This window comes from Thamnophis sirtalis, unplaced genomic scaffold, assembly GCF_051295495.1.
Source record: "Thamnophis sirtalis isolate CommonGarterSnake01/CBP01778 unplaced genomic scaffold, rThaSir2_p1.2 scaffold_6, whole genome shotgun sequence".
In the NCBI taxonomy this organism is placed as follows: Eukaryota; Metazoa; Chordata; class Lepidosauria; order Squamata; family Natricidae; genus Thamnophis; species Thamnophis sirtalis.
The window spans coordinates 83,091,938-83,117,753 of record NW_028261386.1 but is presented as its reverse complement, the minus strand read 5'-3'; the positions used below and the strand labels follow the sequence as shown (position 1 = coordinate 83,117,753).

General features: G+C 41.0%; 1 protein-coding gene across 5 annotated transcripts in view; it reads left to right on the top strand.

Moving 5' to 3' along the window:
- Positions 1 to 25,816, top strand: part of SASH1 (SAM and SH3 domain containing 1) — a 209,807-nt gene that overhangs the window by 159,708 nt on the left and 24,283 nt on the right. For 2 of the 5 annotated variants that reach the window (XM_087718313.1, XM_087718315.1), the window contains 4 exons: positions 3,196 to 3,328; positions 8,609 to 8,952; positions 13,842 to 13,913; positions 19,511 to 19,657. In XM_087718313.1, the coding sequence (XP_087574439.1) occupies positions 3,196 to 3,328; positions 8,609 to 8,952; positions 13,842 to 13,913; positions 19,511 to 19,657 (696 nt within the window). Of the gene's footprint in view, positions 1 to 2,524; positions 2,984 to 3,195; positions 3,329 to 8,608; positions 9,448 to 13,841; positions 13,914 to 19,510; positions 19,658 to 25,816 lie in introns of those variants that run through there. The other 3 variants (XM_014072278.2, XM_087718312.1, XM_087718314.1) reach the window with 3 other exon arrangements.

Below are 25,816 nucleotides of genomic sequence, written 5' to 3'. Positions count from 1 at the left end.
AGCATTGACCCACTTTTTGCTGGTATTAGAACATCACATGCACTTGTTCCAAAAGAAACTGGGAAAAAGAGTCCGCCTTCCTGCTTTTGCCAAAAATGAGCCCTGTTGGCCTTGCACTATTTTGCTGGCGGCTGAATAGCACGCTATCTCTTTAAAGCCAGGATAATTTTCTGAACTAGCTTGGTCAATTTGTTATGGTTTAAAACTGTGGAGCCAGCTGTCTGCAATCTGATGTAATGTTGCCATGGAAACTAGAAATGAAACACTTAAGCATTCACTACAGAATTTCTGCATCCAACATTAGCCAAAATAATTAAGACTTGAGCCATTAGGGGCTTTTGAATGAAATGGGTAGGGGCTTACAGTGTGGTTGAAAACCAAGCTGTTCCTGTTTACAGTATTGCAGTTCCATGTGTTTTCTTCTTTGAAACATGCAAAGAAATTGCTTTGTAGAATGAGGGTTATACATGATGTGGGGCCCTCTTTTTATTTTTTGGCACAGAGTTACTGGCTATGTCAAAACATTTTCAAGCAGAAAGCTGCATGCCTGTAGATGCAAACGACTCAAAGTTGTTGAATTGGAAGTATTCTGACATCTGAGTGGGATAGCCAAAGTGCCACATGCTGTAAAATGTTCCCTTTTGGTATTAACATGCAAATGTCTTTTTGTGTAGGGAATTAACGTAGGGGCAGTTCATACTTTTCCTGAAATGGATTTGTATTCAATGCAACAGCATCTCGAAGAGCATTTTTCTCTGAAAATGCTTACACATATCCAAGGGCAAAAGAGAAAGAGTGCAACTGTTGGGATTTTTAAAATATCCTATTTTATTTTAGAATCCAAGCAGGACAATATGGCTGCATTTATATTTGCACATAAAGCTATATTGTTTGAATAATGGCCCAAAGCACTGTAGAGTGAAACAGAAACATCCAGATCACAAGGAGTAATCATTTGATCTAACTGTGCCCTGGTCAGACTCCACTAGAAATTATGTGTCCAGTTCTGGGCACCACAGTTCAAAAATGACCATGGCAAAAGTCCAAGATCATTGAAGAACTGTGGACCAAGTCCTAGGCACCCTTAGAAGAGGCGGTAGATAGCAATTGATTTGATTTGCCCCAGGTGGGGCAAAAACAAGAGAGAGATGTGGTGGCTCAGTGGCTAAGACCCTGAGCTTTCGATCAGAAAGGTTGGCAGTTCGGCAGTTGGAATCCCTAGCGCTGCATAACATAGTGAGCTCCCATTACTTGTCCCAGCTTCTGCCAACCTAGCAGTTCGAAAGCATGTAAAAAATGCAGGTAGAAAAATAGGAACCACCTTTCGTGGGAAGGTAACAGTGTTCCATGCGCCTTCAGCGTTTAGTCATGCCGGCCACATGATCAAGGAGACGTCTTCTGACAGCGCTGGCTCTTCGGCTTTGAAACTCCCCCTAGAGTCAGGAATGACTAGCACATATGTGCGAGGGGAACCTTTACCTTTACCTTATGTGGCTACTGTGATAGATAGGTAAAGGCAAGGGTTTCATATGTGAAACATACTTTAATGTGTGACTCTAGTGGTGCTCCATTTCTTAGCCAAGGAAGCCAGTGTTACCCGAAGACACTTTCATGGTCATCTGGCTGGCATGATTGTACGACATGGTGCATGGAATACTGTTCCCTTCCCACCAAAGTGGTGCCTATTTTTCTACTCACATTTGTATGCTTTCAAACTGCTCGGTTGGCAGGAGCTGGGATGAATTAATAGAAACTTGCCCCATCGTGCAGTGCTCAGATCTCAAACCTGGGCTGTCAAACTCAGCGTCTTTAACCGCTTAGCCATCACGTCCCCAGCTTGATACATATGGACATGATATACATTTGCTGTTAAATAAAGCTTATTTTGTCTGACTTAAAAACAGATAGACAGCAAGGCCCAATGTCAACCTGGCAACTTAAATGACCCAAAGTTCATCCACAGGAAGTCGCTCTTGGGGTTCTGAGCTGGGAGTCTGGAACGGGGATGAATTGGTCAGGGCTGTGTGTGAAAGCAAAGGCCGAAAGAGAGTCTTTGGAGAGCTCCAGCTGGAATCTTCTCCGCTCCTTGGAATGCAAGGCTTGTACAGTGGCAGTTCTGTACTGTAAAAGCCAAGAGTTAAGTCTCCCTCTCCTTTTTTCCCCTCTTTCTTTCTTTTGGTCTCCCCCTTTCTACTTTTGCACACAGAAATTCTAAATGGGGCCAAACAGAGGAAGTAGCATATTGAGCGCTGGGTCTGGCTTGAAAATGAGAGCTCTGATTTGGTTCACAAGGAATGGATTGTTTCAGCCTGTGGTGTCACTGCTGCTGGAGAGGGAGGATTCTTTATGTCTCTGTAATGCTGGATACTTGAGGGAAAACAGCTGGAACGGAGCAGGCAGCATCAGATGTGAGACCAAATGGGAAGCTGGGGAATATGGGCTAAACTAAGAGCCTTGCAAAGGTCAGAGTTTTTCTTTGGTCAGTTCTTGAGGAATGCTCGGTCTTTATTAATAGCCAATCTTGAGAATCTTTAAAATGAGAAGCCCAGGATGGGGATAAGAGGGGAAAAAATTATAATAAAATACATTGGAGTGGAGACGATGAGCTCTCCTCTTCGTTTCCCTCCCCTTCCCTCTCTCCTTTCCCACCTCCTCGTTTTTTGCTGCTGTTGCTGTTTTTGATTTTCCTTGTTAAGGCTGGGAAAAAAGGAGTCAATGGGAGTGTTTCAGTTCAGGGCAGAAAACCAGGCTTTTCAATGTGGAAGTTTCGCCAGGCCAGGAAGACCACTGCCTGACCCAAACCACAGGAGCTTAACTAACAGGGCTCAGAGAGTGCTAGGGAACTGTCCTGCCTGGGCTGTGTGGGAAAGCAACGTGGAGATTGCTGTTATTACACAATGTGCAGCGGCAGAGAGGACGATGAGGGCTGGAACATGTTTTGGTGCCTGAGAGTTTACTTTGTGCTCATTTAGAAGTAAAAATGGTACGTTCCATTCTTTTTAAAGTACTGTGTGGGGGGGGGGGAGAGGGGGACAGAGAGGGAGGGAGAAGAAATTGTGAATATTCATGGTGACAGAAGAATTGTTTCAAGTTTCAAGGTTTGCCTTGTTTTAGGACTCTGGAAAAAAGAGACGCTTCTCTGCCTTGAGCTGTGCAACAATTCCTGTACTAACATTTTCTTTTGCTTCTTGCTAGTCAAGAGAACCATCAGAGGATGAATCAGAAGAATCAGTGAAGTTCAAGAGACTGCATAAGTTAGTCAACTCTACTCGCAGGGTGAGAAAGAAATTAATTCGAGTGGAAGAAATTAAAAAACCCAGCACTGAAGGTAAGAATTAGCAGCTTTAACAAGATGATGTTGCTGGTAGCGGTTAGAATGGCATGGTGGAGAAGGTGGGTGTGCCATCCCTTTGGAAAAGCGTATGAGAAACTTGCCAGAAGATAAGAAGAAACATTTGGTCGCCCTCTGAATTGATGTTTTTTTAATGCACCCTGCTCAAATTAATCAGCTGGATCAGAATAGCTCTTTGTATTATCGGTCTAAATTTATGGCTATACAGTATTGTCCGCTGTTTTCTAGGTACTGTTACCTACTGTGGGGTTTTTTTTGTGGCTGGGTAGTCTTCTTTTATTGCAACATAATTTATTGGGGATAGTCTCAAGTGAAAAGGCAATAGAGAGGCTGTTGGTGGTGGATGGGTTGTACCATCCATCCTTTCACCACCTTCCCCCCTCCCATCCTAGAAAAATCTGCAGTCCCAAAGTGGCTTTTTGGGGAGTGCATCTGGGGCAGAAAGCTCTATCAGCCAAACAGAATTCCTCCTGAAACTGGCAGACACGGGACAGTCCCAAGAAAAGGGGCTCCCTGATCCATAACCTTGACTACCAAAATTCATTAGAATTCTTAGCTCTGCATTTGTCAGTATAGTAGGAGAATCTGCATACTTAATATACACACTTTAGCAGGAAGTGACTAATGTGACATGAGGTTTTCATTAATGAAATGTAATAGCGAATACTAGATTAAGAGTCTGAGGGGAGCAGAGTACTGGTAGGAGAAAAAGATACATTGCCTTTCTGGTTTAAAAAAGTTTTTTTTTTTTAAATAAAAGCCTCTGTCACTTTGCTTTGTTCTTGCTTTTTCCCCCCCTGCAAATTCTGAAGCCAAGAAATGTGATTTGCAAATGAGCTGTATTATTCAGGGTGAGTGGGTGGGGGATGAAAAACTGTAAGAGAAAATGCAAGTGGGTTTATCCCATAGGGTTAGAAAGCGAGTCAGTTTCCCATGGGATGCCGAAACATCTGCCTGACCAAAACCACACCCTTCAAGTTTGGCAAATGGTTCTTTCAGCAGGAACGATGAGCTTGTCAGAAAATAGACATGTATCACTTGAATAGAAGTCAAAGAATGCCACAATTGATTCCATGGGTGGGAGAGTTTAACCCTTTAAAGTAAAATATAGTGAGTTGTACTTTTATAGCATTTATTTAGATTTGATTTTAAAAATAAAATGACAAATCGACATTAAATATTATTCCACAGCAATAACTAATTAAGGGATGTACACTTAAATTTAGGAGAGGAAAAGAGAGGCCTGATAGAGATGTGATATTTTTTGTGATAATAAAAATATCTAGGGAAAATATCTAAGGACCTTTTCTGAGCTCTTGAAATCAAAGGCAAAGAAAGCTTGTTCCATTCTCAGTTTCTCCAGGGGTAGGCCTCAACATATGACCATAATTGAACCCAAAATTTCTGTTGCAAAGTGAAATCTTTGTTAAGTGAGTTTTACCCCATTTTACCAACTTTTCTTGCCACAGTTGTTAAGTGAATCACTGCAGTTGGTAAGTTAGCAACACAGTTGTTAAGTGAAACTGGTTTCCCCATTGACTTTATCAGAAAGTTGCAAAAAGTGATCCCATCACCCCTGGACATTGTAACCATCATAAATATGAGTCAGTTGCCAAATATCTGAATTTTGGTCATGGGGATGCTGCTATGGTTGTAAGTGTGAAAAATGGTCATAGGTCACTTTTTTCAGTAATGTAACTTTGAACGATCACTAAATTAATACCTATGAACTTTAACTAAAACCGTATTTATTTATGTGTGTGTGTGTGTGTGTGTGTTTTCGTACATTTTTCACGAGTGTAGGTATGCTGGTCTTGTTGTATTCAGGTCTTTTCCCGTATAAGATTGAGAGTATCTTGGCGACATTTCGACGAGGTCCCACTCGTCATCTTCAGGCTGATGCCTTCGGCTTCATGCTTGTGCAAGCAGAGCACAATTGGAACTGCCGTCTTTCTATAAATATTGGTGGGTGGGTGTGAAGTGCTGGCTTTGTTGCTGTAAGTGGGTTGGTTGGCTGTGTTGTTACATCTTGATTAGTTGATGGAGTTGATGTATGCAGATTAGTCAGCTGTTTCATAACATCCTGTGTGGCTGAGGTATTAGCTGTGTGCCCATTAGTCTTTTGTGTTGTAACAACCTAGATAATGGGTTGTGTGATGACATTCTGAGCCCTAGTTTAGTGATATCCTGAGTCCTGTGCTGCAGCATCCTGGGAGATAACCTCCTGAGCCTTTGTGTTGTAACTTCCTGAGTTCTGTGATGTAATCTCCCGAGCAGATGGCTGTGATGTGACACCCCGGGCTTTGGTTTCGCTCCGAGTTTGCGGTCTGGCCATGTGTTCATGGCGTGTGTCAGTTTGCTTTGTGTGCGGGTCGGAGGGGGGTGCAGCAGTTGGTGATGCCGCTGTGGTTTGGCTTCTGGATGGTGGTTGCATTTCGTCTATGGGATGGGTTTGGGTTTGAGTCTGGTGAGGGTGATTGGTGGTGGTGTCCTGTGTTGTTCTGGGTCCGGTGTCGGTTTTCGTGGCTGGGACTCGTTTGTTGACTAGGGCTAGTTTCCAGATGTCTGGTAGGCAGGAGGTATCATCACGTTTATTCATGTTGTGGGGGTGTTTCTCTATTTCAATGGCTTCCGTGTGTGTGTGTGTGTGTGTGTGTGTGTGTGTGTGTGTGTGTGTGTGTGTGTGTGTTGTAAAATTTTAAAATAATAAATTAAGGCTATGCAGGCTTATCCATATTTGGTGTGGGAAGAAAGATCAGCAGAGGATAGGAATTTATATTGACATACATAGGCACACTATATTTGTAGTAAGGGTTGGATGTCACCTCTAACTCAAAACATTTTTTATAGCTGAGACCAATGCCCTTTTGGTCATTTGCTATGGTCATCGCCTTAATAGCTTATTATTTTGATGACTGCATTGCAAGTCAAAAGGGAGCATTTCAGCCTTCATCAGCTTCAAAATCTAAAGTTTTGATTGGAGCCAGTTGTAGGGACCGCATAGCACCTATGTTCAACTCCACCAGTTGCCAGTTTGTCTTCCAGCATAAAGCAGAATGTGTTTGGAACCAGATTACTAGAACACAACATCTGCCATTTTCTCTACTCCCCAAACCTCCAATGCCATAACTGCTCCTACATTCTGGCCTTCCTTTTTTGGAGAAGTCCTCATGTCTCTGACGCAGTGGTGAAATTCAAAATTTTTTACTACCGGTTCTGTGGGCATGGCTTGGTGGGCGTGGGGAAAAATACTGCAAAATCCCATTCCCTCCCCACTCCAGGGGAAGGATACTGCAAAATCTTAATTCCCACCCGACTCTGGGGCCAACCAGAGGTGGTATTTGCCGGTTCTCTGAACTACTCAAAAGTTCCGCTACCAGTTCTCCACAACCTGCTGAATTTCACCACTGCTCTGATGCCATTAGGCAAAGAGGTTTCCATAGTAAATTCTATTCCTTTCAGCTTTTCACTATTGGTTTTTTTTTTATATTGTTAGGATTGGAATTCAATCATTTTAAGTTAGGTTAGGTTAGGTTTTTTTCTGCAGAGTTTTAAGTCTGCGTTGTAATGTGAAAATGTGACTGTTAATTTTTAGTATAGTTAATCTTTTAGTTATCTGCTCTTCCAGCCAATATTTGAAGAATGTTTGTGTTTCTTTTTTTCTCATACAATGAGTTGTAGCTCTTGCTATTCTATAAATATGTAGACATTTCTTGCTGTGACCTTTCTAAGTACAACATTAGCCTTTTTAGAGTTGATGAAACCCAGGGCACACTTTCCTTTCCAGGATTTTACTTGAGAGGAGAATCAAGTTAGTGCACAAAACATTGAGTGAACCTATTGCAAGATTTGTGTTTAATGAAAACATTTGGAACTTTCAAGTTAAAAGTTAAATGTTCAATGTATTTTGTTGGATTCTTTCCCTTCTGTATCTTGTCCCTACTGTCAAAGTAGATAAATATATCATAATATAGTATGGATTTTCCCTCTCTACTAATAAGCAGGAGGAGGAGGAAAGGAATTTTTAAAAATATAGCTCTCCAAATAGAGTATTTCTATTCATACATGACTTTCACTATATTCAGCTTGACTAAAGGTATATATAGAGAGAGGATGGGTTATGATGCCTATCATTTTCCCTAATTCCTCCATGTAATCATAGATACACAAGTTTGCTTCCCTACTTTCACCCTTTCTTACTTAAAATAGCACGCTCTGTTTGAAAACTCCCTCAGACAGAAATTCTGTCCACTGTTTTGCAAAATGATTGCACACAAATGTCACAGGCAATAAATTCACAATTGATGACACTATATTAAGCCCAAACTACCTATTTCTAATTTTAAATTCACTTCTTTGGCATCGTTCACAGTTGTAGAAACAAAACAGGCTCTGTTCAGAGCTGCTGCTACTGCTGGCGGCTCCTTCTGACATTCCTTTAAATATATGAAAACTGACAGACCATTCACTGCATTCCCTTTTCATTCATAAACTCAGTCTTCTATATCTGGTTTTCCTTTGATCTTCCTATCTATTTCTCATTTTACTTTATTAACTACATATAAATAGTTGAATTTGTTCTTGCACAGTACATTCTATTCCTTTCAGCTTTTCACTATCGTTTGGGGTGTTTTTTTGTGGGGGGGGGGTTGAAATTTATTTTAGGTTAGGTTAATTATTTTCAGCAGAGAGTTAGCCTTTTCCAAAAACCATCTAATACTGTTGAGACATACATCAGTGTGCCGGTATTGCTTCTATTGCATCTGTTTTATTCCTTGATGGTGTCCAGATTCTTCTATTCTTCAACTGCAGTTAGTCCTCTACTTACAACAGTTCATTTAGTGACCATTCAAAGTTACAACAGCACTGAAAAATGTGACGGTTATAATGTGCAGGGTCATATGATCACCTTTGGTCAATGGGAAAGCCAGACTCATTTAACAACCCTGTTTTTAGTAACACGGTTACTGCACTTGCAGCGTTTCACTTAACAACTGTGGCAAGAAAGGTTATAAAATGGAGCAGAATTCACTTAACAACTGTCTTGCTTAGCAACATAAATTTTGCACTCACTTGCGGTCGTAAGTCAAGGACTATCTGAATTAGCTTATCCCCACATGTATTTGGTTGAACAAGACTAAGAAGTCGTCTCTTTGGGATATACTTCTCTCCCCTCTCCCTCCCTCCCACCCTTCTCTCTTTTGTCATGACCGGTTTAGCTAGTGAGAACTAATATAGTGGCATATTCCTTTTCAGGTGTGGATGATCACTCCTTTGACACTCCCACAGGACCAGATGGAAGATCAGCACTTTACTCTGGAATTCACAAGAAACAATTCATTTTGGATAATTCCTCTGAAAAACAGCCAGATAACGAAAGTGATTCACTGACCGTATCTCCTTCATCCAGCAGCCTGGACACTTGGGGTACAAACAAGAAATTGCTTAAGACCTTCAATAAATCTGATAGTCGTGGCCTTATAAAACCACCCAAAAAACTTGGGACATTCTTTTCTTATCCAGAAGAGGATAAAATACCCAAAGTTTGCCGTTCTTTAACGGATGGAGAAATGAAGAACCTTGGCTCTCTCAGTCATGGGGTAAGTAAAGAAAGCATTTGCTTTTATGACAGCAGGTGCAAGCATCATGTCCTGGTATCTTTGGAGGAAATCCAGAGTGTCAGGAAGCAGATCCGGTTAAAAAAGGCAGATCCTAATTATTCATGTTCTAGAGCTTTTCTCTGTCAGCGTCCTGCTAGGAAAGGTGTCCCGCCTTCCATCTGTGATATGCAGCTGCTTCATCACAAACCTAAGAGGCTAGGAAGAGGTGGGAGCTGTGGCTTCTCAAACAGAAGGCTTCGAGGGTGCAATTCAGTCAGCGAGTTCAATATCACATATGTGGTGGAAAGAAGCCTGTACAGTCACCTCAACCTATCACATCTGGTGCGGCCCGTGACTGACAGAGCCTTGAGCAAAAGTGAAGAACAGGAGTTGAGGCGGTGCCTGCTGGAGGAAGAGGCGGCGGCAAAGAGGAAGTGGGCTTCCACAGTCGATCGCTGTACAAAAAGGGTTCTTTTGAGAATCCACCAAAAGTCTGTGAGTTTTACACCAAAGGTGGCCACAAGCTTCCATGAGGTTGCAGTCAGCATTGCTGGGGTTTTTTTCCCCCCTCATCATGATGTTTGAAAGGCTTACCATTTCATTGCCTTTCTCTTCTCTTCTCTCCCCTCAACCTTCTCTTAATTATTGGCCAATTAGATATTCTAATAAATATTAAGACATACTATTCTCGCTCCTTGTTCCTAAACTGACAACATTTGAAGGAAAAGCCCTTGCCTTTTAGAATACAAGAAGTACGTTTTCAGATAGAAAGTGGCTTTTATGTTCCATATTTGCTTGAATCAACAATATTAAGAAGAAATAAATAAACATATAACTAAATACATGGAGAGAACCAGTTGGTATAGTGGTTAAGGCACCAGGCTAAAAAGTGGGAGACTGTGAGTTCAAGTCCCATCTTAGCCATGAAAACCAGCCGGGTGACCCTGGATCAATCCCTCTCTTTCAACCCAATTCACCTCACAGGATTGTTGTTCTGGGGAAAATAAGAGGAGGAAATGGAAACTCAGGTTTACCACCCTGAGTTATTCATAAAAATAAGTTTTTTAGGCACTTTCCAAATATTCCATATGTTTGTTTTTTCTGTGTTTACTCCCATATTTCTCCTCTGATCAGAGCAGCCCAACTTAAGCCTCTGCCAATGTCTTTGCTCCTTAACAAATTCTGATTTCCTCCAGCCTATTAGAAAGATTTGCAGCAAGGCAATTCCACCAGAGAAGAAAAGGTGGGAGGGATCATTTCCATTGCTTTTCTTGGCACAGTTGCAAAGCTGCAAGCCCACCAAACAGCTCATTATGCTGCAGATAACAATATCCAGGGAAAGCAATTCCCTGTGCATTGTGATTTCAGCATACTTGTGGGTTTTCCAGCTGCCAAACTAGTAGTGGTGATGAGTGGGTGATGTGGAGAAATCATATTTCTGTGTACTCTGCATCATTAACTCCTTTAAATATTGTGATTCATGCAGGGGTGGAAGAAGTAAAGGGACTCAGATTTTAATCTCATTTTATTCTTTATCTCTGTATGCTGACTAGGAGTGGTGAGGGAGAAATAAGGTGTATGTCAGAGGTGGTATTCAGGTTCTGATCAGTTCTGAAGAACCGGTAGCGGAAATTTTGAGTAGTTCAGAGAACTAGTAAATACCACCTCTGACTGGCCCCACCCCCATCTATTCTCTGCCTCCTGAGTCCCAGCTGATCGGGAGGAAATTGGGATTTTGCAGTATCCTTCCCCTGCTATGCCCACCAAACCACGCCCACAAAACTGGTAGTAAAAAAAATTAATCCCACCACTGGTGTATGTGTGTAAAAGAGAGCAAGGAAAGCACTGAACTGAGGAGAAAATCGATATATAAATGAAAATGATACACATAAAGAAGAAGAGATAGAGGGGGGAAAGAGGATCTTACCTATTTTTTTGAGTGAGGATGCAACCATCAACCCATTGTGTAGCTATTAATAACTTCCTTCTGAGAAAATACAGTTCTCAGTGGTTATTAAAAAAAGAAAAGATTGCCACTCTTAATTTTCATCAGGCAAAGATCTGTACAGTGATTAGGATTTCAGTCCATAATGTAAAGTGAAACATTTAATTCCCAGCTCAGATATAGGAAATTAAGGATGAAAGCCAGGGATCTAAAGCCATCTGGGAAGTTCATAGCTGGATTGTATTTTTGAACCATGGTCTCGGGTTGAGGCAATCATGACTAGCATTCCAAGAAACGTAAGGGAAAAAAATGATTCCGACAGACAAAATCTCATTTTTGCTAACTTGTAAACTATGCTGCGGTTGGCTGGTAGCCACTGTAAGGCTGGTTTTTTTCCCCTAGGATAATTTATCATCCAATGCTTCGTATATTAGTGCAGTCTGCCCTACTTTGTAATATATTTTATTAAAAGAATTTCTTTGACAAAGATGGTATGTAGAGAATATTTCAGATGGTGAAATAACACTTTCACTTGACTACACATGATGTGCTTGTATACGAGGCAATAACATACTTTAAAAAAAATACATTTTGTCCTGCAAATTATTGGATTGTAAGTCTGTTACTGTTATTTCCTGCGTATTGTCGATATTGGTAGCAGGATTTGAACATCCTTATATTATATGACATAGGCTACGTACATTATAGGGAGTCTAGCCTAGGTGTGTTCAACCATGGCTGGCTGGGGAATTCTGGGAGTTGAAGTCCACAGATCTTAAAGTTGCCACATTTAAACACTCCTGCTATAACTTGTGTCCATCAGCTAGGAAGATACTAGACAAACTGTAGATGCCAGGTCTTTTCTGTTGTGGCACCCAGATTGTTGAATCTCCCCCACTACCAGCTACCCTTGTCACTGTTGAGTTTCCGAAAGTCCCTCAAGATCTGGTTATGCCAGCAGGGTTGGGGTCCCCAGGAATGGGTGAACTAGTGAGGTACTCCGTTATTGTTAGCATCCCTTTGTCTATTAGTCTTTGTTTTAATTTGGTTTTTCATACTTTTTAATGGATTTATTAACTCCTTTTAGCTCTTTTGTACAATGCCCAGAACTGCTTGCTTGTGAGAGGGATGGCTATATAAATTGGTCTAATAAATAAAATAAAATAATAACTAGGGTGTGTTGGATTGCATCGTTGGAGAAAAAGCTATATCTCTTCCTTTTTTTATGTGAAAACTTGGATTAAGCCCTTTTACAAAGAGCAGATGCTTTATGCCCTGCTTGTGAATTTTAGGCACTATTCTACACTGTGTTCCTCTGAGATCATAATTCATGTTTACTGCAACCTCAGGAGCTTTGGCATCCCTTGTCAATAGGACTGATTACATGTGTTGCTTTTACATATGTTTTGGGCATTTACATTTATTTTAGTGGCCAAAGGCATGCCTAGAACTTTTAAAGTATGTGCATGATCATTTCATTTAAGAATCTACAGTCTCTTCATCTACAATTTTTATTTAGCATGTTTTTGTGAAGTAATTGGAAGGAATAAACTATATGTCCAATATCAAACATAACAAAAAAGCTGCTTGAAATATAGTGTGTGTTTGTGTGTGTATGTATGTGTGTGTGTAGAGCATATTGCCAACTTTTAACTGTGAGGGATTTTTGTGTGTATTTGTATGATTCCATATACCATCCATGCCAACTCTGAATTCTGCTGTCATACATACTCACTGCCTGCATTCATGTTCATACACAAATACATGAAGACCCCCAAATGTAATCCTTGTTTGATATTAAAAGATGATATAAACTTTCTGAGATAACTTTTTAAAATTGTTACAGCATTCCTTTGCTGTTAACCTTCTTGTTAAATGGATGTTTTCAGGGGAAAAATACAATTACATGTTCACCAGCAAAGGCTTGTTTGATGAGGATAAAAACACACTTCATATGGGTTGCCTACTAGAGCTTATAATTGGCTTTTAGTAATGTATTAATTGGTAGCAGATTTAATAATGAGATATTACATATACAGCATTTATTATTTACAAAGTATATGATGAAGGATAATGATCATGTCCCCATTTGCTGCTGCTGTTTTTCTATAAGATGAAGAAAAACAGAGGGAATAAGGTTGAAGGACAAGATGTAAATGCATAGATCAAAACATAGAAATAAACAGCCAATTTATTTCTGGAAAAGGCAGACATCTGTATTGTAAAACTGAAAGGGGACCAGGCAGTTCTATTGAGCTCCAAAGGCTACTGTCTTTTCAATAACGAACACTTTACATATGAGGATCCTTATTAAGCACCAAGTAAATATGCTTTCACTTGGCTGTGTTTTTCAGCTTTGAAAAGAAAATTAGTGTCATTACGCTGACCTGTTTAGGCAAGCAGAACTATTGTATTCAATGTCAGTTTCTTGCTTGAGATGTTTCTCTAAGAACAACTCTCTTCTCTAATTACTTCTGCAAGATTATGCCACTGCACATATCACCTACTGTATTCTCTCTTGTACTAGTACAAAAACTGCTTTGTTCCAAACAGGCCTTGGTTACAGATATGGAGTCTTTGCAAATGGAAATTGTTGTTTGTTCAGAGATCGAAGATGTCATTATTGACTGAATCAACCAATTGAGAAGATTCTTAAAGTTTTTCGTAAGAAGATTCGTAAAGCTTTTGTCTACGATAAAGTGGAACATTTTGTTGTTAATATTCTCTACCCAAATGACTCACTTAGGAAATAGTTCTCCTTTAGTGAAGATCCTGATCTCAGTATGAAGCAATAAAATAATTAGTAAAAGTCCAGGAAGGGAACATGATGCATGAACATAATCCAGAACATTTTTTCATGCTTGCTGCTGTTATTTGTACAATTGAGACATTGACAGCATGCTGATTTTGTGGTAAAATGTTATAAATTTGCCTTATTTCACAGAGAACCTGCAGCTTTGGTGGTTTTGATTTGGCAAATCGCTCACTGCACATTGGAAACAGTCCAGATCAAATTGTGAGTATGACATTCAGTCATAAGATACATTCATAGATACAGCCAAAATGGTGGTGTTTGTAATGTGTTTCAAAATTAAAATGCAGTGGGATTTGCTATAAAAGTAGCGATGAGGATAGCAACAGTTTTCAATTACAGTAGATTGAGCTGCTTCTTCATACAGTACTTTTAAATTGCATTTCAAAAAACATCATTTTCCAACAATGACAAATACTTTTATGATTGATTGCCGTCAAGTTGGTATTGACTCATAGTGACTCATAGATTTTCTCCATAAAAATCTGTCCCAAACCTGATTCATTCAGGTCTTCCAATGATATACCCATTCCCATTGTAAATGAATTGATCTACCCTGCTGCTGGTCATCTTTTTTTCTTTCTACCTTTCCCAGCAATATAGTTTTTTCCAGAATGATAGGGTTTCCTTAGTATGCCTAAGTAGGTTGATTTGGACATCGTCATTTGTGTCTTGAGTGAGTTGATTTATTTGATGATCTGTTTGTTGTATTGGTTGTCGTTGGTGGGGTCTCCTCCAACTTCAAAGTTCAAAAATGAAAACACACTTTCTATTCTGTTTCTTGAAGTTTTGCTTCCATAGGGTGTCACAGGAAATACCATGGTTTGCACTAGTTTGATCTTTGTAGGGATAGCCACATCATGGCATAATAATTGTGTTGTTATGATGCTCTCTGACTACATCAATAATTTGTTGATACTAGGGGAAATTATTAGCACTAAAATGAATGTCCAAAAGTATCTCTCCAAATATGAAATGCTTATTATTCTGCAAATACTAATGCCAGACAATGCTCTGTGTAATTCTGAACCATATTTTGTACTTTGAAGTCTTTTAAATTGGGTGTGAGCAGCCTGTGGGCCACATGCAGTCCTGGACAACTAGTAATGAAGCCCCACAAGATCATAAACGTTTAACATTATTACATGCATTTATATGCATTAACTATATTTTATATATGGCCCAAAACAATTCCTCTTCACAGTGCGGTTCAGACAAACCCAAAAGTTGGATATAGATGTTTTAAATTATGATTTTTAATTTTTTTATATTCAAAAGGAGAATGTGTAGCACAATGTCATAAAATTATGAGAGTGATAAGTACTGTACTGCTAGAAAGCAGTAGAAGATTACTCAATCTTTGAAATTCCAAAAGAATAAAAATTTAGTTCAGAGGAAGCTTGTCAGTCTGTATGTCAAACAAGAAATCAAGAAATCTTATTTTTCTGAAGGTTCTCATTTGTTAGATATTATTTTCTACATATGATAATTATAACATGAGGACAGGTGAAATGGGTGTTTCCTAGGCAATTAGAAAGCAGATTTATTCCACAAGAACAATTAGATAGCTACTAAAAGCCAACTGTTCTAACCATATTTGCCATGGTTTTATTGGCCAGTCAGAATATTTAGCTAAACTAAGTGTATCAGATGAGTGAAAATCATCCTCCCCATCATTATTCTATCCACTGAATAAAGTATATCAAAATAAGCTGATTAAAACTAAACTGGAGCCAGTTTAGGAAAGGTGTAGTGACTAATGCAGAGTAGTCCACTTTTCACATTCTATTTATTCTACCTTTGCTTTCTCACTGAAGAGGCCTGAAGGGGATCTGTGACCACTTGGACAGCTCTCAGCATAATCTTGGATTCCATGAACATAGTAGGCTGAAGCTCAGGTGTAAGGGAAGGTCCCTTTCTGATATTTCAGCAAATATATAGTTCTTCTTCCCACATTCCAGCTGCAAACAAAGCTGAGAAAGGCAGGGATGAAAGATAAAGAAAATGTGAGGATGTAAGGAGCATAGCTCCATCCTGTATCCATTTTTTGCTGCTTATGTTTAGAATAGAATAGAATAGAATTCTTTATTGGCTAAGTCTTTGGTGCATATGCTTTCAGTGTACATAAAGAAAAATAAAATAGAATACATTCATCAACAATCATAACATACAACACTTAATGATAGTCATAGGTTACTAATAAGCAATCAAATCATACTAGGAAACAAATAAAACAATATAAATTGTAAAGATACAAGCAACATGGTTATAATAAGTGGGAAGAGATAGGTACTAGGAAGAATAAGAAGAATTGTAATACAGTCTTAGTAGATAATTTGACAGTGTTGTGGGAATTAGTTGTTTAACACAGTGATGGTATTCGGGTAAAAACTGTCCTTGTGTCTTGTTCTGGTGTGCAGTGCCCTATAGCGTCGTTTTGAGGGTAGAAGTTGAAATAATTTCGGTCCAGGATGTGAAAGGTCTATAGATATTTTCACAGCATTTAACATATGCTTGGGAAGGATATCACATTGAGAAAGTGTTCAATAGTGAATTGAGATGGTTACAAGTTGTTTGATAGATAATAGATAAGACTGAGCCAAGAATTCTCTTTTGAGAACTTCCAGTTTAAAATGTTGGGTTCTATTTTATTGCCCTAAATCATCTTATAGATCACCCATTTCCTTAGGGTTGCCAATCTGACTACAGGGATCTGGCAGTGGGACTAAGCAGCTAAGATCATCATGTTTAGTCCTTGGAAGGACTATGCATATCACTGGTCCTGTGTGATGAACAGGAATGGACAAAATTAAACATTTCCTGGCTGTTGCCAGTTTTATGTTATTGAGTATTTATCTATTTCAACCCAAAATAATTGCAGTTCACACATAAAAATCAAAGCAGCTTTTTAAAATTCATAGCCATTAATTTGTGTTGCAGAAATTAGAAATGCTCAACCAACAAATAATACGAGAAACTTGCATTTTCAAGAGCATTATTTGCATTTCTTGTAGACTGCCATAATAGAAAGTTATGTCTAAAAACCTTTCTTTTTGATTTTCTGCCAATGAATTGTTTATTCAAATGAACTGTGGACAGGAGAAGAGACAGGATTTAGACAGATGAAAGAGCAGGAAAAAACAAAGGAAGGAATGTTATTTATATAATGCATATATATGTTCTCTCTGCCATGTGACAAATAAATTCACCTGGAAGAGTGCAAGGGAGAATGTAGATCAAGAAAGGAAAATTGTGGAAAGCAATGCTTTTCTGATCTAATTTGGGGGATTCTCTGGGTGCCTTGAATTAAAAAAGAGGGATGGGGAGTTGATCTCATCCTTTCGTCTCTAGGTATTGCTGCCTTTTGTGCTGAATGGCAACTCATCCATGTGACTTTGTGGTGTTCACAGAATCTTATTTTGAGAAATGGTTACCGATGCATAATTTCACTCTGATACGTTAATACAGTATTCCTTTAACATTAGGCAAGTCTTTCTCATGAATGACTGATGTTCTTTTGCTTGTTTTTTTGGAACAAAGTTTTTTCCCCCTTTCATTTCCCCCCTCTTCCCGCCTTTGTGTATCTAGATTGGTTTTCCCTGCTCCAGGAGCCAATTTTGTGTTTTTGTTGAGCGTTTGGGGATTTAGTAGGGCAGGCAAGAGAGGATTGAAATTAATCTGTGATTCCATTACTAAAACACAACCACCTCCTGTCCAAGTGAATTCAAACCATCGAGTTCCTGAATTGCCACAGAGTGATCTCTGTATAGATGGGAAAGGGAAATGTCTCTGAAAACATCTGGACTGAATCCCCGGCCAGATGGAAAGTCTCTGGAGGGTGGGGGTGAAACACAGCTGCAGGAAGATAGATATATAGAACACATGCATACGAAGGAAGACTTGGCAATTCAGCAGGTTCTTGCCAGAGTTTGGAACTCCCATGTCCACTATTTATTCTATCCATCCTTGTTTCTACTTTCATCTCTCTATTTAGGAATCTTTCTCTCTCAATCCATACTGGAACATAAAGCCATTTTATGAAACTGTTCTGAAACGGATTCCAGAAGTGCAAAGTGAAGCATTTCTTCAGACAGCTCATTATTATTATTATTTTGGAAATCCCTATCAGTGATATGAATGGAAAATTCACCAAAAATATATTCCAGGGTGATAGGCCTTTCCATTTTCATGCCATTGTGAACTTCCAAAGGCATCTAAATTTTGACAATATGGGACTGGGTCTGGACCAGTTTGCACCTGATTTTATCATTAATCTAAAACAGTTCTGGTTGCCTTTCACCCTAATTTTTCCCAGCATTCTTGACCATTCTCCTTTTCACTTATTGCTTTTGAGTGTCACGTAATCTTAACTACAGTAGATGTTCTTTTTTCCTATTCAGTACACATAACTTTACTTGATGGGGATATTATCACAAAATAACCCAGAAAGACAGATTATCTTATCCTAAAACCAATATTATGCTTCTCTTGGCAATCTTTGATGTTGTACTTGAGCATCATGTGACTAGATTAACATGGCCATGGGATGAAAATGTGTGTGAGGTTAGGCATGGTCAGTTAAATCTATATAGAATTTAGGCAGCCAGAACACAATTAACCTTATAAACAAGCGTTCATCTCAGCCAAAAACCAAGAGTATTCCAAAAATTGATCTTAATATGCAAGTGACAGATACAGGGTGTGAGATGCATTTCAAATAGCTTTTCATAACTTCCAAAATATTTAAAAAGAAAGGACAAGAAAAAAGGAAAGTTAGCTGAAGAACAATATATACTGAGCAATACTGATGTAAATGAGTTTCATACAAGGAGCTTATGAGTGGGGTACAACTGTAATGTTTCTCTCCAGGAGTTGGCAGAGACATAGCTAATGGAAAATGATTGGATTATACCACTTGTGTTGCTAAATTAAAATGCATGCAAGCAGGAATTATGTTATTTAGCATTCTGCCTATAAGTATAACATTAAAATCGATATAGGTGGCTAAGTTGAATATATTGGCTGTGTGGTGACATTTGTCCCACTTAGTATATGGTGGGTTATTCTGGCTCAATGCCCAGCAGAATTGTTATACTACATGGTTTGAACAATTACTCACAATGACATTTTAAGTGATGGCTTAAGAATTGGAAGACAAGCATCATAGGGTAGTCAACATGTAATAACTAACTCCCCCTTCTTCCGTTATTTATCCCACTAAGAAGAATTTCAAGGAAAACATTGCAAATATTGTCAAAGGGAAATCCACTCAGTCCACCAGGATGGGAAGGCAGAGCATGTTATGACTCCTATTGATTAAAAATGTACATCTGATGGGACCATGAAGAAGGGCCTTCTTGGTGGTAGCTCCTTCTTTATGGAACATCATTCCCCCTGAGCTCCAGTTGGCCTCCCATCCTGTTCCTGTTCTGAAAGACCCTAAAAATGTGACTTTGCCAGCAGGCCTAGGGACCATGAATGGAGATGGAGCTGCTTCAAGTGGCTGATTTGATTATATTGTTGCTGCCATGCAGAACGGGGTGTGTCTGTCGGTGATATTTTTAATGGGTTTTTATTATATGGTGGATTTTTAAAAAAAAAATGTTGTAAGCCGCCTGGAGTGACCTATCTGTGAGTTAGTCAACTATATAAATATTGTTTAATAAATAAGTAAATAAATAATATATTTTGGGAATCTGCAATTTGAACAATCTTTGTAAGGTACGCCAAGTGTGATAATGGCCACAGAAGGATAAAGATGGGAAGCTGCTCTTTGTTTCAACTTCCCTTTCTTTTGACAGGGAAAGGATGGTGATTTTGTCTACAAAGAGGTGATCAAATCTCCTTCGACTTCCCGCATATCCCTGGGTAAGAAGGTGAAATCTGTAAAAGAAACCATGAAGAAAAGAATGTCTAAAAAATACAGCAGCAGCAACTTGTCAGAGCAGGTATGCCCGTTTGTTTGTTCTTGTTTGTTTGAAAATGAAATCACTTCTCGAGACTCTTTTGAGACCTCATGAAAAGGTACAACAGCATTTACTTGAGAAAACTCCCCAGGGGTGTCATGTACTAAACCAATTCCGAGGCATTTCAAAACTAGTTACCGTGAATAGAGCCTCAATAAAATCATAAAAGGAAGGTAAGATTGAGTTAAGCCAGTAAAATGTACAATTTCATTTGATAAGCGGTGGTAGTTCCCATGTTATAAAGAATGACTGAGTTTATATATATCCTGAGCAAGTCTCTAATGTTGTCAAAACACAAGGAACATCTAAATCGAGAGTCTCTAACCTTTTTTGAGTTAGTGGGAACACTTGGATACTTCCAAATAAAGAGCATGAAGGGTATTTTCTCCAAATGATTCCCAAGAGGACTCTGGTCAGTCTCTGGTCAGTTTACCAGAAGCCAAACCCCTCACTGGACTGCACATTATTTTATAAATCCCTTGGGGCCTGCTGGACACCTTCAGTTTGTGCTTTCCTCTATAACATGTTCGTTCTCATTGATTTTTTCCCTAATAAAAGATAGAAACATGGATTACAAAGAACTTCCAATGCCAAGAAATATGGCTGAGGAACATAGGGGGGGTGGGAGAGCTCCAGGATCCAAAACATAGCACCATGCTCTTTACAACAAGCATTCCAAAGGAAAAGCTTGAAAATCCTTAGAAATATAACTTTGCACTTACTTGATTAAATGTATTTTGTCCCTGTGACCAGAAAAAAGTTACTTTCATTTTAAGGAAAGTAGCAGAAACATTGCTCACTAACATACTTTCTCATTATTTATCTCCCTCTTCCATATTAGCATAAGCTTTGTATGAATTTCTTGCACCGCTGCGCAATTTTTAACTTGTATGGGGAGTGCATGTGACATGGGTGTGACTGAATGAATGAGCCCACTTTTTTATTAATCCATTATTGTTGTATTTCTGTGTTTTTAATTGCTACGTGGGGATTGCTTGGGTGAATGGATGTGTATGTCTGAGAGGACTGGGATTACAACCTGGTGCCTCCTTCACTGAGTGCTGTTGCAGAAGTGTTAGGGGGGCCAGGCCCAATCCCAGTCCTAGAATGCTTGAATCAAATGGTGTGCCAGAGAGAGCGGCTGCTACAGGGGGTGGAATGGGGACTACGGACACGGGGGTGGGCCGGAACATTATGGTCATGACGGGGATGGGCAGGTACGGCGGGAACTTCAGGGCTAGCCATTACCAGGGAAGGAGGGTTCACTACGTCACAGCGATCCCCCCTTCCGGCCCTATTAGTTCCACTCCAAGGTCAGATGGCGAGAGTTGTCAGGGCCCTGGTCTCAGGCTGCTGTTGCTAAATGCCAGGTCTGTGGTGCACAAAGCTCCCCTCGTCCGGGACCTAATATTAGATGAGGGGGCAGACCTGGCATGTATTACTGAAACCTGGCAGGGCCCGGAGGGAGGAGTCCCCCTCACTGAAATGTACCCAGAGGGTTTTCAGGTGCTTCATCAGCTGCGACCCCAGAGAAGGGGTGGGGGAGTGGCTATCATCATCTGAGGGTCTTTAGTTCCTCGTAGGATCCCTGCTCCGGAGCTTGTCGGGTCTGAGTCCTTGCTGGTGAATTTGGACCTTGGCGGTCAAGTGGGCCTGTTGCTAACATACCTTCCTCCCAACAGCGTTGCATCAGCCCTCCCCTCGCTCCTCAAGTCCGTAGCCGAGCTGGCGGTTGAGTTCCCCAGGCTTATGATACTGGGGGATTTCAACCTGCCTTTGCTCGGTGATCACTCTGACGGCGTGCAGGAGTTCATGGCTTCCATGACAGCCATGGACTTGACCCAAGTAATTCAGGGCCCGACTCACTCAGCGGGTCACACACTTGACTTCGTATTCCTCTCGGAGCAGTGGAGACGTGATCTGGATATGAGGGATATTGAGATCTTGCCCTTGTCATGGTCTGATCACTTCCTACTGAGGCTTGACTTTCGGAGACCAATCCCCCACTGTAGGGAGGAGCAACCAATTAGGTGGTTCCACCCCAGGCACCTGATGGACCCTAGCGGATTTCAGACGGCGCTTGGTGTAATACCTGATGCTCTCACCCACAGTCCGATGGAGACCTTGGTTGCTGCTTGGAATACTGCAGCATCGGGGGCTCTAAACCGGATTGCATCTTTACGGCCTCTCCGAGGTAGTGGATCCAGGAGGGCTCCTTGGTTCACTGAGGAACTCCGGGAGATGAAGCACCAAAAGAGACGCCTAGAGCGCCGCTGGAGGGCCAGTAACTCTGAGTCAGACTGAGCACTGATGAGAGCCTATGTCAGAGCCTATCTTGTGGCAATATGGGCGGCGAAATGTGCGCATTTTGCCGCTCTTATTGCGTCCGCTGAATCGCGCCCAGCCGCCTGGTTTAGAATAACCCACTCCCTCTTGAAAGGGAGGGAAGCGGATGACCCTTTACAAGGTAGAGCTGAGGAGTTTGTTCAGTTTCTAGTGGATAAAGTCACTCGGATTCGGACAGACCTAGACTCCAATTGCTCAGAGCCAGCCGAGGTATCGGGGGAAGGTCTTGAGCGGAATTTATGGATTGAGTTTCAACTTGTCACGCCTGAGGAAGTGGACAAGGCCATGGGAGCGGTGAGTGCCTCCACTTGTATACTGGACCCGTGCCCCTCCTGGCTGGTCACGAACAGCAGGGAGGTGACACGTGGCTGGATCCGGACGATAGTTAACACCTCTCTCCGGGTGGGATCCTTCCTGCTCCTTTTAAAGGCTGCAGTGGTGAGACCCCTCCTGAAGAAGCCATCCTTAGATCCAGCCATCTTGAGTAACTACCGTCCAGTGTCCAACCTCCCCTTTGTTGGGAAGGTTGTTGAGAAAGTGGTGGCCTTTCAACTCTGGCGGTCCTTGGAGGAAACCGATTATCTGGATTCCTTTCAGTCTGGATTCAGGCCTGGCTACAGCACAGAAACTGCTTTGGTTGCGCTGATCGATGATCTCTGGAGGGCCAGGGATAGGGGCCACACCTCTATCCTAGTGCTCCTTGACCTCTCAGCGGCCTTCGATACCATTGACCATGGTATCCTTCTGCGGTGGTTGCGGGAGGTGGGAGTGGGAGGCACCGTTCTTCGGGGGTTCTCCTCCTACCTCTCGGGCAGGTCGCAGTCGGTGTTGGTCGGAGGACAGAGATCGACCCCTAGGCCCCTTAATTATGGGGTGCCACAGGGTTCGGTCCTGTCCCCCCTCCTATTTAACATCTACATGAAGCCACTGGGTGAGATCATTCGTCAGCACGGGATAAAATACCACCAATATGCGGACGATACAGAGCTGTATCTGTCCGCCCCGTGCCAACTCAGTGAAGTGGTTGAAGTGATGTGTCAGTGCCTGGAGGCTGTCAGGATCTGGATGGGAATGAACAAGCTTGCACTCAATCCTGACAAGACTGAGTGGCTATTGATGCTCCCTCCCAAAGATTGGCTATGTACTCCATCTCTCAGGCTGGAGGGTGAAATTATACGCCCCTCAGAAAGGGTTTGCAATTTGGGAGTCCTCCTGGATCCACAGCTGACTTTAGAACAGCATTTGTCAGCTGTGACCAGGGGAGTATTTGCCCAGGTCCGCCTGGTGCACCAATTGCGACCCTACCTGGACCGGGAGGCCCTTCGAATAGTCACTCACGCCCTTGTGACCTCAAGACTGGACTACTGTAACGCACTCTACATGGGGCTGCCCTTGAAGAGTATTCGGAGACTTCAGCTTGTCCAGAACGCAGCCGCGCGAGCGATTGTGGGTACACCTCGTTACACCCACGTGACACCTATCCTCCGTGAGCTTCACTGGCTGCCTATTGGGCTCCGGACACGCTTCAAGGTGCTAGTTGTTACTTTTAAAGCCCTACATGGTATCGGACCTGGGTACTTGAGAGACCGCCTCCTGCCAATTACCTCCCTAAGACCGATTAGATCCCACAGATTAGGCCTCCTCCGAATTCCATCTTCCAGCCAGTGCCAACTGGCAAACCCCCAGGGGAGGGCCTTCTCTGTGGCTGCTCCGGCCCTCTGGAACGATCTCCCCGTGGAGATCCGGACCCTCACCACCCTCCAGGCTTTCCGTAAAGCCATGAAGACCTGGTTGTTCCGGCAGGCCTGGGGCTGATGGATTTCCAGCCCCACTTGAAAGGTTGTGATTGTTGTTGTTTTTTACTTTGTTTGTCTTTTGTCCTATTTGTACCCCCTTCCCACCTTTGCCGCCCCGAGTCCCTTGGGAGTGGGGCGGCATACAAATTAAATAAACATTCAAACGTTATTTAAATGTGGAATATAATAGCAGTTTAGAACATACGATCTATAGTAACTAAAGATATATTAACATACAAATGTTGTTTAAAAGTACCCATTAAGAAATATAAAACTAATGGATAATACAAGGAACATTAAGCTGGATATATTGTCCAGAAAAATCTTGCATTGTATCTTTTATATGATTTCATCATCTTTTAATTGATTTAAGGAAAATTCCATTCTGTAGTATAAAATATCTGTAACTGCATCATGCTTATTAGTTCTTATTACAAATACTCATTCCATGAATTTTAATTCATTGAAAATGAATAGTACTTTTTTATAGTTCTCTAACATTTTAGGATAGAAAGGCAGTTTATATGAAAAATACATAGGTGTATGCAGCAGTGCGTTTCACATTTTGTTACCATCGGTTTGCCGCGTACCTGCTTTGCGGGTGCACGTGCCCCTTCCACGCACACGCCCGGCTTTCCATGCATGCGCTTTGCTCGCACGCCTTCCGCACATGCACCCGGCCTCAGAAACTATATAGGACAGCAGAGAGCCAAGGCGGGTGGGCGAGCCCACCAACGATTTCCACTAACAGTTCGGGCGAACTGGTCCAAACTGGCTGAATACCACCTCTGATTGGATGTATGAATCAAAATAAGAAACAGGTAGCCATAAACTACGTAAACATTCTGCCCTGTTAGGAATGATATGTCAACTTCTAAATAGAGAGATCATTAAATTTGATCATGGAAAGCAACCTGCAGCTTTGATATCTGTGCAATATGAAGGCCTTCATGAACTTATCTGAGTAGCCCATCGTGTGTCAAAAAGGAATTCAGCAACTTTTTAAATGAGCCTAGTATGCTGAATGAATAAAAACACATTTTTCCTTTACAATACGCTCAATTCTGTTTTACAGAGATCTATGATAATCGTTGATTCCTTTCAAACTCCTCTTTCAATTTTCCCTGTCTGAAATAAAATCGTTTTTCCAAGCTTGTTGCTTTTGGCAAATTTCATTCAATTTAGTTTGGGAGGCTGTCAAAACAGCCAACACTTTTTATTGTTATTTTTTCATTAGTCTTTCCACTTCAACTACAGTATAAACATAACAAGTCATTGGCATCAGCTGGGAAAGTGGTTAATATTGACAAAATATCGCCCTCTAGAGCCCTGTCAAATAATCCAGTTGCTATAGTAGGCCATTATATTTCGCCTGAATATAATGTATATTATATTCAGGAGTAGAAGAATACTGATCTTTGATACCCGAAGCAATCTTAACGTGTTCGTGTTCTCTGAGATACCTTTATATTGCCAAGCTAAATTCAGTCCCTTTGTTTGTAATGATATAGGACAGATTTCAAGGCAGAAAGGCTCCGTGGAGATACAATTCCCAACTTTTATTGGGAATTTGGATCTGCAAGTTGCTGCAACCAAACAAAAAAATCAATAGTTTGTGGCTCTATACAGGAACAAAGCAGTCCTCATATCCATCCTGAAGCCCTTTGTTGTATAGCATAGGACCATCACAGTAATATCAGACTTCCAGCAGAAAACAAAGCCATTCGTTGTCATGTTGGCTGTTGCAGTGCAAATAACAAATGGCCTAGCTGGATTCTGGCATTGACCACTGTCCCATTATAGCAAAATGTTTGCAAAGAAATCTTTCTTCTGTTATAGAAATCCTGATTCCTGGCCATGTTGTTAATTTTAGTTAAAGAAAAACAAATGTGACAACCTCAAATATTATGCAGGTAGTCCTCAATTTATGACCACAATTGAGATCAAAATTTCTAAGCAAGACAGTTGTTAAGGGAGTTTTGCCTCATTTTATGACCTT